Genomic DNA, 13,664 nt, shown 5'->3' on the forward strand with positions numbered 1-13,664 from the left:
CTGCTGTTACCAAACAAAACAATGTTTTCATTGCAGCATAGTTAAGATGTGGAAAACTTGGAAGTTAGTATGGTATCTGTCAATGATGGATGGTTAAGTTGCAAATCCTGGAGTCTCCTCAGCGGTTCCCAGGAGGATTCTAGACACACTGACTTGGAAGAAAGTTTGCAATACACCTTAGCATGAAAAAAGGAGATACACAGTAGTGTGTGTTCTGTGACTTTTTAAAATTAAAAAGTAGGCCTGGTGCAGTGGTTCTCGCCTGTAATCCCAGCATATTGGGAGGCCAAGGGGGCAGATTACTTGAGGTCAGGAGTTCGAGACCAGCCTGGTCAACATAGTGAAACCCAGTCTCTACTAAACATACAAAAACTTAGCCGGGTGTGGTGGTACACACCTGTAATCCAGCTACTTGGGAAGGCTGACACATGAGAATCCCTTGAACCTGGGAGGCGGAGGTTGCAGTGAGCCGAGATCACACCACTGCACTCCAGCCTGGGCGACAGTGAGATTTTATCTCAAAAAAAAAGAAAAAGTGATCCTGCACCTTTTGTTTCTCCTGCGAAATGGGAGGAGGTGAGCAGTGCCCCAGTACTCCTCGGTGGTGAGAGATGGGAATGCCGTGGAGGGAGCTGATGGCCACATTTGTTTTTCCAGTCTCCAGCTTGTACCTCATATCAGATGACTCCGCAAGGGCACAGGGCCCCTCCCAAGATCAACCCAGATAACTACGGGATGGATCTGAATAGCGACGACTCCACCGATGATGAGGCCCATCCCCGGAAGCCCATCCCCACCTGGGCCCGAGGTAAGCAAAGCCCACAGCTCCCCGGGAGACTCAGGCCCTCCCTGGTCCTCACCTTAAGGGCCCTGGAAGCAGTGGGTTGGCTGCTGTGGTGTTGGGAGGCTGCCATGTGCTTGAGTTGGCAGCTTGAGGCTCTGGCCTTGGGCATGCATGTTCCCGGGGGAGTGTGGGGCACCCTGTGGTCATTGCGCTTTCCTGAGGACCAGGCCTATGAGGTTGGGTTCCTTTGTTCTCAACAAATATATGAAATTGCGCTGGGCTTGGGCATGGCATTTGCTGCTGGGTGTCCTGACTCGGACTAGGCCCCTCCTTAGAGTCGCATCCAGCAGGGCTGAAGAGACTTGGACCCAAGTAAGCCACCTGGGGCAGGGGCAGAGCTAGAATGGAGAAGGGTTTAGGCAGAACATCAAGCTGGAGTCTGGGGCTTCCGGCCAGCTGGGGGAGGTAGGAAAGGCCCTGAGGAGTGCATGAGGCACTTGAGCAGGATCTGACCTGGAGTTTACAGGCCCCAGCATTAAACCAGAATGTGGGTTAGCGTGACTGCAATGTCTCAGGCCTGAGTGCAAGGCCAGCTTGAGTGAGCAAGGTAGGTGCTAGAAGTGGGTGCTGCCAGAGTGGATGGGTACCGTGGGTGCCTTGCAGCAGTTGCTGAGCTGGAAGTCAGGGAGGGGCGCAGACGCCCCAGAGAGAAGGGCCTGGAATCCCATAGCTGGTAGGCACTCTACAGAAACTTGTTTTTGTGAGTTTCACCTCATCTGAACCCTACAGTAACTGGCATGTGCTTTAAGCCTCTTAACTACTAGTGTCAAGTCATTTGGGAGATGGCAGTGAGCAGGAGCCAGCTCGCTTACAAAACCGTCTAATCGGAGGTGACTTTGAACAGCTTACTTAAATAGTTTCCTCATCTGTGAAAGCGGGTGAAGACAAGACCCAGCTGAGGAGTTCTATTGAGAGTGACATGAGTGAGCTCACGGCTGGCCCTTAGAGCCGCACCTGGTGCTGAGCAAGTGCTGGTGCATGTCTGGCCTCCTGATCCCCTGGGTCTTCCTCAGTCCCGTTGTCAGGACTGCGCCCTCCCACATCCACTGCCCAGAGGCCCCCTCAGCACTGCGCCAGGGCCTGTGGGGTCTGTGAGAAGCAGCTGGCCAAGGTGGTTGAGGATGGCATCCTATGCTTAAGCTCTGGAACTGGGCTTGTCTTCAAACATAGGCTCTGCCATTATTAGCTGTATGCCTTTGGGCAAATCTGCTGAATGGGAGAATACAGAGCCTGCCTCCCAGGTGGTGGTCGGGACAGGTTCAAGGAGTGCCTGGCTCATGCGAGCTCTCGAGGACTTTGTACAGGTTAAGCTGCCAGAGGAAGGTTGGAAGGATGTGACACAAGGGCGTTCTCTGGGTTTGGTGGTGGTGCAGGCAGGGGCAGGGCTGAAGAGGGTGACAGAGCTCTCTGTAGGGAGGTTGGAGAGGGTGACAGGGCTCTCTGTAGGGAGGTTGGAGAGGATGACAGGGCTCTGTGGCGGGCAGGGGATGGGGAGGTTCATGGAGAGCCCCAAGGCAGTGTCTGGTCTGTTGTCTCCTGCAGGCACCCCGCTCAGCCAGGCTATCATTCACCAGTACTACCACCCACCGAATCTTCTGGAGCTCTTTGGAACCATTCTCCCGCTGGACTTGGAGGATATCTTCAAGAAGAGCAAGCCCCGCTATCACAAGCGCACCAGCTCTGCTGTCTGGAACTCACCGCCCCTGCAGGGCGCCAGGGTCCCCAGCAGCCTGGCCTACAGCCTGAAGAAGCACTGAGGCTGGCCTGTGGCCTTCTTGGCAGCCTCACCTGCTGTCCGTGTCTATCTATCTGTCTGTCGGTCTCTGTCTTGGTCTGTTGCCCTCCTTCTTGGCATGCCATCGTGGAGGTCTCGGCCAGGTGTATATAAACGTCCTCTGTGCTGGGTGTTTCTGCTGCAGGTGGCAGGTGGCCCCAGGCCTGTTTGGAGGATGGGCTGGGTGGGTGGGGAAGAAACGAGCCCAGCCCCACATGGCCTGCAGACAGTGCTCTGTAAATAGTTGTTTTAATTTAGCTGAATGTTAGCATTTTAGTCTTTGGCATTTTAGCACTTGGGAGGTAGATTAATAAAGTATATTCCTTCAAGCCTGCTGTTGATACCATAAAGACTAGGCGCCTCAGCCCTGGCCCTGTAGCTGTGTGTCTTGGGCCACCAGTGGCCTGCAGGACCAAGGTACTGTTCCATCACCTGCGGTGTGCCTCAGGATCACCAGGTGCAGGCCCCCACCCTCGGAGATGCTGCTGCAGTGGGTGGTTCCACTGCCTGGATAACCCTTGAGGAACACTTCAGTTACTGTCACGATGGGGCAGGTGGAGCTCCTTCCTGTTTTTTGGGGTGCTCCCTGTTTGTAAAGGGGAGCTTGTTCATTGGGAAAGACCTGGGTCTTGACACAGCCCTGCCACTTAGTCCCCTACCCTCTCCATTCCCCAGGCTCCACCCTTGCTGCTCAGGTGCAAATGGACTTGAGAACATCTGTGTGCTGGTGAAGAAGCATGAGGTCTGAGTAGAAAAGGGGTATCCCTTGAGACCACCTTGGGGCCAGTGCTTGCAAGCAGCGAGATATTTCCCCAGCAAAACCAGGCAGCTGCTAATGAAATGCTTAGAACCAATGAAAGCTGGCTGTGGTCCTGCCTGTGAGCTGCCTACTGCTGCCTTCTGAATGCATACATCTGCTACTCTGGCCCCGGGATGCCAAACTATGGCCTGTGGGCCAAATCCAGCCGCAGTCGGTTCTTTAAAGTTTTATCGAAACACAAGCAATGGAAATGCCCATTTCCATTGTTGTCTCCAGTTGCTCTGCTCCGAGGGCTGTGTTAAGTTGTGCAGCAGAGGCCCATCCATGCAAAGCTGAATATGTTTACTATTTGAACTTTTTCAGAAGTTCTGCTTAAGGACAAAATAAAGCCTAAATCCAAGAATACTTTTAAAAATGAGGAAATAGTGGACACAATAGATGGAAGTCTGGAAGTTTCTACCCATGCCAAGAAAAGCATTTTAAGTTTTGTTCAAATATTTTGTGCAATTCAAATTTTTTCCCCTATATTCTCTGACTAGACACTTGTGCTGAGTAAATTGGCAAGTGTGTCTGTCTAAAACCACTATCAAAATATCATTTAAAGCATCTTTATATAAAGTGTGTTTAAGAAAAAGTTGTTATTCAGCAGAAAGGTAATTCCAATTGGTCTGCATATTTACCAGCACTTGGTATTATCTGTTTCTTATTTTAGCCATTCTGATAGGTGTGTACTAATATCTAATCATGGCTTTAATTTGAATTTCCCTAATGGCTGATGGTGAACATCTTTTCATGTGCATTTCTGTCATCTGTATGTCTTTGGTGAAGAGTCTTTAAATCTTTTGTTCATCTTAATATTGGATTGTTATATTACCATTGGGTTTAAGAATCTACATATTATGGATACAAATATGTTGTCAGAAATGTGCTTTGCAGTCTGTAGCTTGTCTTTAAAAAAAAATTTTTTTTTTTAGAGATGGGATCTTGCTGCATTGGCCAGGCTGGTCTCGAACTCCTGGCCTGAAGTGATCCTTCTGCCTTGGCCTCCCAAAATGCTGAGATTGTAGGCATGAGCCACCATGCCTAGCCCAGCTTGTCTTTTTGTTTACTTACCAGTGTTTTTCACAGAACAAAAATTTTAATTTGATGAAGTCCAATTAATTAAATTTTTAAAATAGAGTGTGATTTTTTTTTTTTGTCATGTCTAAGAAACCATTGTCTAGTCCTAGGTCCTCATTCTCCTTTGTTTTCTTCTAAATGTTTTATTATTTTACATATTACCTTTAGATTTATGATCTATTTTGAGTTAACTTTTTTTTGAGCATGAGTTTATGTTTTTTGTTTGTGTTTAGGAGCATATGGATGGATGTCTAGTTGTTTCAGCACCATTTGTTGGAAAGACTATCCTTTCTCTGCTGAATTTCTTTTATATCTTTGTCAGGAGTTAGCCATATTGGTATGGGTCTATTTCTAGACTTTTTATTTTCTCCATTGATCTGTACATCTCTCCTTTTGCCAATACCACATAAGTCAAGATGACTATAGCTTTGTAATAAGTATTAAAATCTGGTAATATAATTCTTCCAATTTTATTTTTCTTTTAAAATTATTTTGACTACTGTATCAAGTGTTACCTTTCCGTTTAAATTTAAGGATCAGCTTAGCTACAAAAGTCCTGCTGGGATTTTGATTAGAATTGCATTAAATCTATAGATAAGTTTGGGGAAAATTCACATATTTATGATCGCCTTTTAATCCATGAACATGACGTGTCTCTCCATTTATCTGCATGTTTAGTTTCTTTCTTCAGCATTTTATAGTTTCAGCATACAGATCTTGTACTTATTTTCTTAGATTTATAACTATTTATTTTCTTGGAGCTGTTGTAAATGGTATTGTTTTTCTGATTTTTGGTTTCTACTTGTTCATTGCTGGTGTATAGAAATACAGTTGGCTTTTGTGTCGGCTTTGTATCCTGTGATGCAAGTAAAGCAGTACTGAGGGGAATTTATAGGGCTCAATGCCTGTGTTAGAAAAAAAGGTCTCAAATCAGTGACCTCAGCTTCTACTTTAAGAAACTAGAAAAAAAAGACTAAAAGTGTACACAGAAAAGGGTAAATCATGCAAGTGGAGCAGAAATCAGACATTAGAAAGAGAAAATATAGAAAATTAATTAACCAAAAGCTGGTTCTTTGAGAAGCTCAAGAAAATTCTATTTAGACTGATCAGGAGATATATGAACTTTTATGGAATCCAGAAATAGAACTACACATATATAATCACCTGGTTTTTGGCAAAGGTAGAAAGGCAATTCAATGTGGGCAGCATAATTTTTTCCACAAATTGTCATGGAACAATTGGATATGTTTTTAAAAAGCTCCAGCCCTTCTTAACACCATATATCAGGTTTAATTCCTAATGGATCATAGGCCTAAATGTAAAAGCTAAAAATACAACACTCCTAGAAGAAAACAGGGATTGCTGGGAAGATGGCTAAACAGGAACCTCCCCAGCCTGCAGCTCCCAGCGAGATCGACACAGAAGGCGGGTGATTTCTGCATTTCCAACTGAAATACCCGGTTCACCTCACTGGGACTGGTTGGACAGTGGGTGCAGCCCACAGAGGGCGAGCCAAAGCAGGGTGGGGTGTTGCCTCACCTGGAAAGTGCAAGGGGTCGGAATTCTCTCTCCCTACCCAAGGGAAGCCGTGAGGGACTGTGCCTGAGGAATGGTGCACTCCAGCCCAGATACTGCACTTTTCCCACTGTCTTTGTAACCCGCAGACCAGGAGATCCCCTCCAATCCTACGCCATCAGGGCCCTGGGTTTCAAGCATAAAACTGGGCGGCCATTTGGGCAGACACCGAGCTAGCGGCAGGAATTTTTTTTCCCATAACCCAGTGGTGCCTGGAACGCCAGTGAGACAGAACCATTACTCCCCTGGAAAGGGGCTGAAGCCAGGGAGCCAAGTGGTTTGGCTTGGTGGGTCCCAGCCACCACAGAACATTGGTGAACGTGAAAGTGACAGGGAGAATGGAACCAAGTTGGAAAACACTCTTCAGGATATTATCCAGGAGAACGTCCCCAACCTAGCAAGACAGACCAACATTCAAATTCAGGAAATACAGAGAACCCCACAAAGATACTCCTTGAGAAGAGCAACCCCAAGACACATAATCATCAGATTCACCAAGGTGGAAATGAAGGAAAAAATGTTGAGCGCAGCCAGAGAGAAAGGTCGGGTTACCCACAAAGGGAAGCCCATCGGACTAACAGCGGATGTCTCTGCAGAAACCCTACAGGCCAGAAAAGAGTGGGGGGCCAATATTCAACATTCTTAAAAAGAATTTTCAACCCAGAATTTCATATCCAGCCAAACTAAGTTTCATAAGAGAAGGGGAAATAAAATCCTTTACAGATAAGGAAATGCTGAAAGATTTTGTCCCCACCAGGCCTGCCTTACAAGAGCTCCTGAAGGAAGCACTAAACACTGAAAGGAACAACTGGTACCAGCCACTGCAAAAACATACCAAATTGTAAAGACCATCAACACTATGAAGAAAATTCATCAACTAACAGGCAAAATAACCAGCTAGCATCAAATTTGACAGGATCAAATTCACACATAACAATATTAACCTTAAATGTAAATGGACTGAATGCCCCAATTAAAAGACACAGACTGGCAAATTGGATAAAGAGTTAACACCCATTGGTGTGCTCTATTCAGGAGACCCATTTAACGTGCAAAGACACACATGGGCTCAAAATAAAGGGACGGAGGAATATTTACCAAGCAAATGCTAAGCAAAAAACAGCAGGGGTTGCAATCCCAGTCTCTGATAAAACAGACTTTAAACCAACAAGGATCAAAAGAGACAAAGAAAGGCATTACATGATGGTAAAGGGATCAATGCACAAGAAGTGCTAACTATCCCAAATATAAATGCACCCAATACAGGAACACTCAGATTCATAAAACAAATTCTTAGAGACATACAGAGAGACTTAGACTCCCACACAATAAGAATGGGAGACTTTAACACCCCACTGTCAATATTAGATAGATCAATGAGAAGAAAATTAACAAGGATATCCAGGACTTGAACTCAGCTCTGGACCAAGCAGACCTTATAGACATCTATAGAACTCTCCACCCCAAATCAACAGAATATACATTCTTCTCAGCACCTCATCACACTTATTCTAAAATTGACCACATAATTGGAAGTAAAACACTCCTCAGCAAATGCAAAAGAACGGAAATCATAACAGTCTCTCAGACCACAGTGCAATCAAATTAGAACTCAGATTTAAAAAACTCACTAAAAACTGCACAACTACATGGAAACTGAACAACCTGCTCCTGAAAGACTACTGAGTAAATAACGAAATGAAGGCAGAAATAAAGATGTTCTTTGAAACCAATGAGAATGACACAACCTACCAGAATCTCTGGGATACATTTAAAGCAGTGTGTAGAGGGAAATTTATAGAACTAAATGCCCACAAGAGGAAGCAGGAAAGATCTAATATCGACACTGAAACATCACAATTAAAAGAACTAGAGAAGCAAGAGCAAACAAATCAAAAGCTAGCAGAAGACAAGAAATAACTAAGATCAGAGCAGAACTGAAGGAGATAGAGACATGAAAACCCTTCAAAAAAATCAATGAATCCAGGAGTTGGTTTTGTGAAAAGATCAACAAAATAGATTGACCACTAGCCAGACTAATAAAGAAGAAAAGAGAGAAGAATCAAATAGACGCAATGAAAAATGATAAAGAGGATCCTACAGAAATACAAACTACTATCAGAGAATACTATAAACACCTCTACCCAAATAAACTAGAAAATCTAGAAGAAATGGATAAATTCCTGGACACATACACCCTCCCAAGACTAAACCAGGAAGAAGTTGAATCCCTAAATAGACCAATAACAAGTTCTGAAATTGAGGCAGCAATTAATAGCCTACCAACCAAAAAGAGTTCAGGACCAGATGGATTCACAGCCGAATTCTACCAGAGGTACAAAAAGGAGCTGGTACCATTCCTTCTGAAACTATTCCAATCAACAGAAAAAGAGAGAATCCTCCCTAATTCATTTTATGAGGCCAGCATTATCCTGATACCAAAACCTGGCAGAGACACAACAAAAATAGAAAATTTCAGGCCAATATTCCTGATGAACATTGATGCGAAAATCTTCAATAAAATACTGGCAAACTGAATCCAGAAGCACATCAAAAAGCTTATCCACCACGATCAAGTTGGCTTCATCCCTGGGATGCAAGGCTGGTTCAACGTATGCAAATCAATCAAAGTAATTCATCACATAAACAGAACCAATGACAAAAACCACATGATTATCTCATTAGATGCAGAAAAGGCCTTCGACAAAATTCAACACCCTTCATGCTAAAAACTCTCAATAAACTAGGTATTGATAGAACGTATCTCAAAATAATAAGAGCTATTTATGACAAACCCACAGCCAATATCATACTGAATGGGCAAAAATTGGAAGCATTCCTTTTGAAAACCAGCACAAGACAAGGATGCCCTCTCTCACCACTCCTATTCAACATAGTATTGGAAGTTCTGGCCAGGCCAATCAGGCAAGGGAAAGAAAGTGTATTCAAATATGAAAAGAGGAAGTCAAATTGTCTCTGTTTGCAGATGACATGATTGTATATTTAGAAAACCCCACCGTCTCAGCCCAAAATCTCCTTAAGCTGGTAAGCAACTTCAGCAACCTCTCAGGATACAAAATCAATGTGCAAAATTCACAAGTATTCCTATACACCAATAATAGACAAACAGAGAGCCAAGTCATGAGTGAACTCCTGTTCACAATTGCCACAAAGAGAATAAAATACCTAGGAATACAACTTACAAGGGATGTGAAGGACCTTTTCAAGGAGAACTACAAACCACTGCTCAGGGAAATAAGAGAGGACACAAATAAATGGAAAAACATTCCATGCTCATGGATAGAAAGAATCAATATCGTGAAAATGGCCATACTGCCCAAAGTAATTTATAGATTCAATGCTATCCCCATCAAGCTACCATTGACTTTCTTCACAGAATTGGAAAAAACTACTTTAAACCTCATATGGAACCAAGAAAGAGCCCGCATAGCCAAGACAATCCTAAGCAAAAAGAACAAAGCTGGTGGCATCACAGTACCTGACTTCAAACTATACTTCAAGCCTACAGTAACCAAAACAGCATGGTACTGGCACCAAAACAGATATGTAGACCAATGGAACAGAACAGAGGCCTCAGAAATAACACCACACATCTACAACCATCTGATCTTTGACAACCCTGACAAAAACAAGCAATGGGGAAAGGATTCCCTATTTAATAAATGATGTTGGGAAAACTGGTAGCCATATGCAGAAAACTGAAACTGGACCCCTTCCTTACAGCTTATACAAAAATTAACTCAAGATGGATTAAAGACTTAAATGTAAGACCTAAAACCATAAAAATGATAGAAGAAACTTAGGCAATACCATTCAAGACATAGGTATGGGCAAAGAGTTCATGTCTAAAACACCAAAAGCAACGGCAACAAAAGTCAAAATTGACAAATGGGATATAATTAAACTAAAGAGCTTCTGCACAGCAAAAGAAACTATCATCAGAGTGAACAGGCAACCTATAGAATGGGAGAAAATTTTTGCAATTTATCCATCTGACAAAGGGCTAATATCCAGAATCTACAAAGAACTTAAACAAATTTACAAGAAAGAAACAAACAACCCCATTAAAAAGTGGGCAAAGGATATGAACAGACACTTCTCAAAAGACATTTATGCAGCCAACAAACATGAAAAAAAGCTCATCATCACTGGTCATTAGAGAAATGCAAATCAAAACCACAGTGAGATACCATCTCACGCCAGTTAGAATGGCAATCATTAAAAAGTCAGGAAACAACAGATGCTGGAGAGGATATGGAGAAATAGGAATGCTTTTACACGGCTGGTGGGAGTGTAAATTAGTTCAACTATTGTGGAAGATAGTGTGGCAATTCCTCAAGGATCTAGAACCAGAAATACCATTCTACCCAGCAATCCCATTACTGGGATATACCCAACGGATTTTAAATCATTCTGCTATAAAGACACGTGCACATGTATGTTTATTGCGGCACTATTCACAACAGCAAAGACTTGGAACCAACCTAAATGTCCATCAGTGATAGACTGGATAAAGAAAACATGGCACATATACACCATGGAATACTTTGCAGCCATAAAAAAGGATGAGTTAATGTCCTTTGCAGGAACATGGATGAAGCTGGAAACCATCATCCTCAGCAAACTAACACAGGAACAGAAAACCAAACACCGCATGTTCTCACTCATAAGTGGGAGATGAACAATGAGAACACATGGACACAGGGAGGGGAACATCACACACTGGGGCCTGTTGAGGGGTGAGGGGCTACGGGAGGGATAGCATTAAAAGAAATACCTAATGTAGGTGATGGGTTGATGGGTGCAGCAAACCACCATGGCACATGTATGCCTATGTAACAAAACTGCACATTCTGCACACGTACCTCAGAATTTAAAGTATAATAAGTAAATAAAGAAACAGGAGAAAGTCCTAGTGTCTTTGTGTTTGGCACAAGTTTTTTACATATGACACCAAAAGTGTGAACTATAAAAGCAAAAGTCAATTGGACTTCATCAAAATTAGAAACTTTTGCCCCTTAAAAGTTACTGTTACTCTGCATCTTTCATTCTGTCCCGGGGTGGGATGGTACAAATAGCCCATCCTGCCATATTCTCAGGAATAGGAAGGGGCTCGATCCTCACCCCTTGGTTAGGATGAAGATGAGAAAACCTAGGATCATCCAGGCTCTTTCTTGCTTCAGTAGGACCCATTTATGGATACTAACCCCACCCCTTACTGTAGCCCACCCCGTTGCATGCCTGGCACACTTCCTCTTGTCAAGTACCAGCTAGCTACCTGCCATGTGAGGCTTTTCCTGTCTCCCTTTGGTAGACTAAACCACAGCTTTTTTCTGGATCCATCTGGGCTTTTCACAGCACACGCCTAGTCCACGTGTTGCAGTGGGATCTGGGACCTTGAGCTGTGGCTACCGCTTGCTGCTGAGCAACTGTGGATGCTGGCTGAGTTCTGCTGGGGCAAGACCCATAGCAGCCTCTCTTCCCTCTGGGCTTCCATGATGCAAACATTCCTCCAGGTTTAGGAAAGAAAAAAGAGCAAGCATGAGAAGGAAAGTGGGCTGTAACCTGTATTCCAAGGGATTGCAAACAATGCAGATTGCAGGTTATTGTCCTATCTGAGCCTCTTGGAGCTTGATTCTGAGGCTTCCTTGGACATCTATAGAAACCTGGGTAGCAGTACTCAGAGCTAAGCTGAGTTACCTGATGCCTGAAGCACCTGTGCTGTACTCCTTACAGTGCTCGCTGCTCTGAACCAGCAAAGTAGAAAGTAACTTACATGGCTAATCCCAACCACATCCCCACACCTGTCCAGTAATTTTGAATGTTCTCAATCAAAGAGATCTACCCTGCATGCTGGAAGGAGGAAGTAAACTACAGCTTGCAAAGGGAGCTTTTTTTTTTTCTTTTCCTTTTTGAGACAGAGTTTCGCTCTTATTGCCCAGACTGGAGTGCAATGGCGCAATCTCAGCTCACTGCAAACCCCGCCTCCCGGGTTCAAGTGATTCTCCTGCCTCAGCCTCCTGAGTAGCTGGGATTACAGGCACACACTACTATGCTTGGCTAATTTTGTATTTTTAGTAGAGACGGGGTTTCACCATGTTGGCCAGGCTGATCTCGAACTCCCGACCTCAGATGATCCACCCACCTCAGCCTCCCAAAGTGCTGGGATTACAGGTGTGAGCCACTGCGCCCGGCCAGGGGGGCTTTTAAAGTGCTCTTTAAGTAGTCATTCCTTCGTGGGGGTATTTGCTTTTATTGCAGTTTATTAAGCCTGAAAGAGCTGACATGAAGATGGATACTTTGACTCAGGTTTGGTTGCCTGATCCATGAAGCTTTAATCTTACTTGCCTACAGATACACACACACATACCCCTACCTGTATTACTTTGCACTTTAAATATGCCCATTCCTCTGCTATTAAGACATACGAAAGTTGATAGCATCAGATTAATTTCAGGTGAACTGTTCTGGAGTTACCTATAAAAGAATAGGAGCTAATAACCCATGAGTGCTATGACGTTTTTTTTGGATCTCTATTCTTCCTGCCAGCTCTGCCCCGGCCTGGCAGAATTGGTTTGGGTGGGCAGTTGGTCCTTGAGAATTGAAGTAAGGGATCTTGAGGAATGTGTTTAGTCTTTGAGTTGTTATTTGAGAATAACAGAGGCAGGAGCCCTTTGCGGGGCTCCTGACCTACTTGTCCCTGGGACGCTGTAATAAGACAAGTATGGATCATCCCCAGTGAGGACTCCTATAACTATTTAACTCAGAAAGTGCCCCAGAGGTGCTGGGGGTGCAGCAGAAAGGACTGGAGGGGTGCAGCCACTACTGCGGGAATGGTAGGGAAAGGGGCTAGAGGCCTCCTGCCCCAGTTATCTTATGTGTTTTTTGTTTGTTTGTTTTTTGTTTTTTGAGAAGGAGTCTCACTCTGTCACCCAGGCTGGAGTGCAGTGGCATGATCTCAGCTCACTGCAACCTCTGCCTCCCGAGTTCAAGCTATTCTCCTGCCTCAGCCTCCTGTGTAGCTGGGATTACAGGCACCTGCCACCACGCCCGGCTATTTTTGTATTTTCAGTAGAGATGGGGTTTCTCCATATTGGTTGGCCAGGCTGGTCTCGAACTCCTGACCTCAGGTGATCCACCTACCCTCCGCCTCCCAGAGTGCTGGGATTACAGGTGTGAGCCACCGTGCCTGGCCCAAGTTATCTTATGGTGTCACTGTTTGCATGTTTGTGATGGCCTTAGACTTAAGAGATTGAGAGCAGGCTCTATGGCTTAGAGAAAGACAGAGAGAAAAGAGAGAGTGATTGATTTGGGGTACCTAGGTAATCTGTAAGCCCAGGGCAGCGATGGTTGCTTCATCTGGTCAGAATTTCATCAGAGACACCTCTGATGAAAAAAGACCAGACTTTTTTTTTTTCTTTTTTTTTGCTACTTGGGCAACACTGGCTTGATATAGGTTACCACTGCGTTCCCTACATGGATAACCTGTGTGGCCCCCAAACCTCTCCCTCTTACCCCAGTACCCCTTATTATCCTCAGCTACCATGCCACTCTCTTCCACCCCAGCACGC

The 13,664-nt window shown here is 44.4% G+C and overlaps 1 protein-coding gene across 8 annotated transcripts in view; it reads left to right on the forward strand.

Annotated features, from left to right (window-relative positions):
* INCENP (inner centromere protein) overlaps nt 1–2,947 on the forward strand; it is a 39,970-nt gene extending 37,023 nt beyond the window's left edge. For 7 of the 8 annotated variants that reach the window (XM_030810941.1, XM_030810943.1, XM_030810944.1 and 4 more), the window contains 2 exons: nt 658–808; nt 2,387–2,947. In XM_030810941.1, the coding sequence (XP_030666801.1) occupies nt 658–808; nt 2,387–2,601 (366 nt within the window). In that variant the 3' untranslated portion in view covers nt 2,602–2,947. The remainder of the gene's footprint in view (nt 1–657; nt 809–2,386) is intronic. The other variant, XM_030810945.1, reaches the window with a different exon arrangement.
* Nucleotides 2,948–13,664: the final 10,717 nt, after the last annotated feature.

Source organism: Nomascus leucogenys, chromosome 4 (genome assembly GCF_006542625.1).
Source record: "Nomascus leucogenys isolate Asia chromosome 4, Asia_NLE_v1, whole genome shotgun sequence".
Lineage (NCBI taxonomy): Eukaryota > Metazoa > Chordata > Mammalia > Primates > Hylobatidae > Nomascus > Nomascus leucogenys.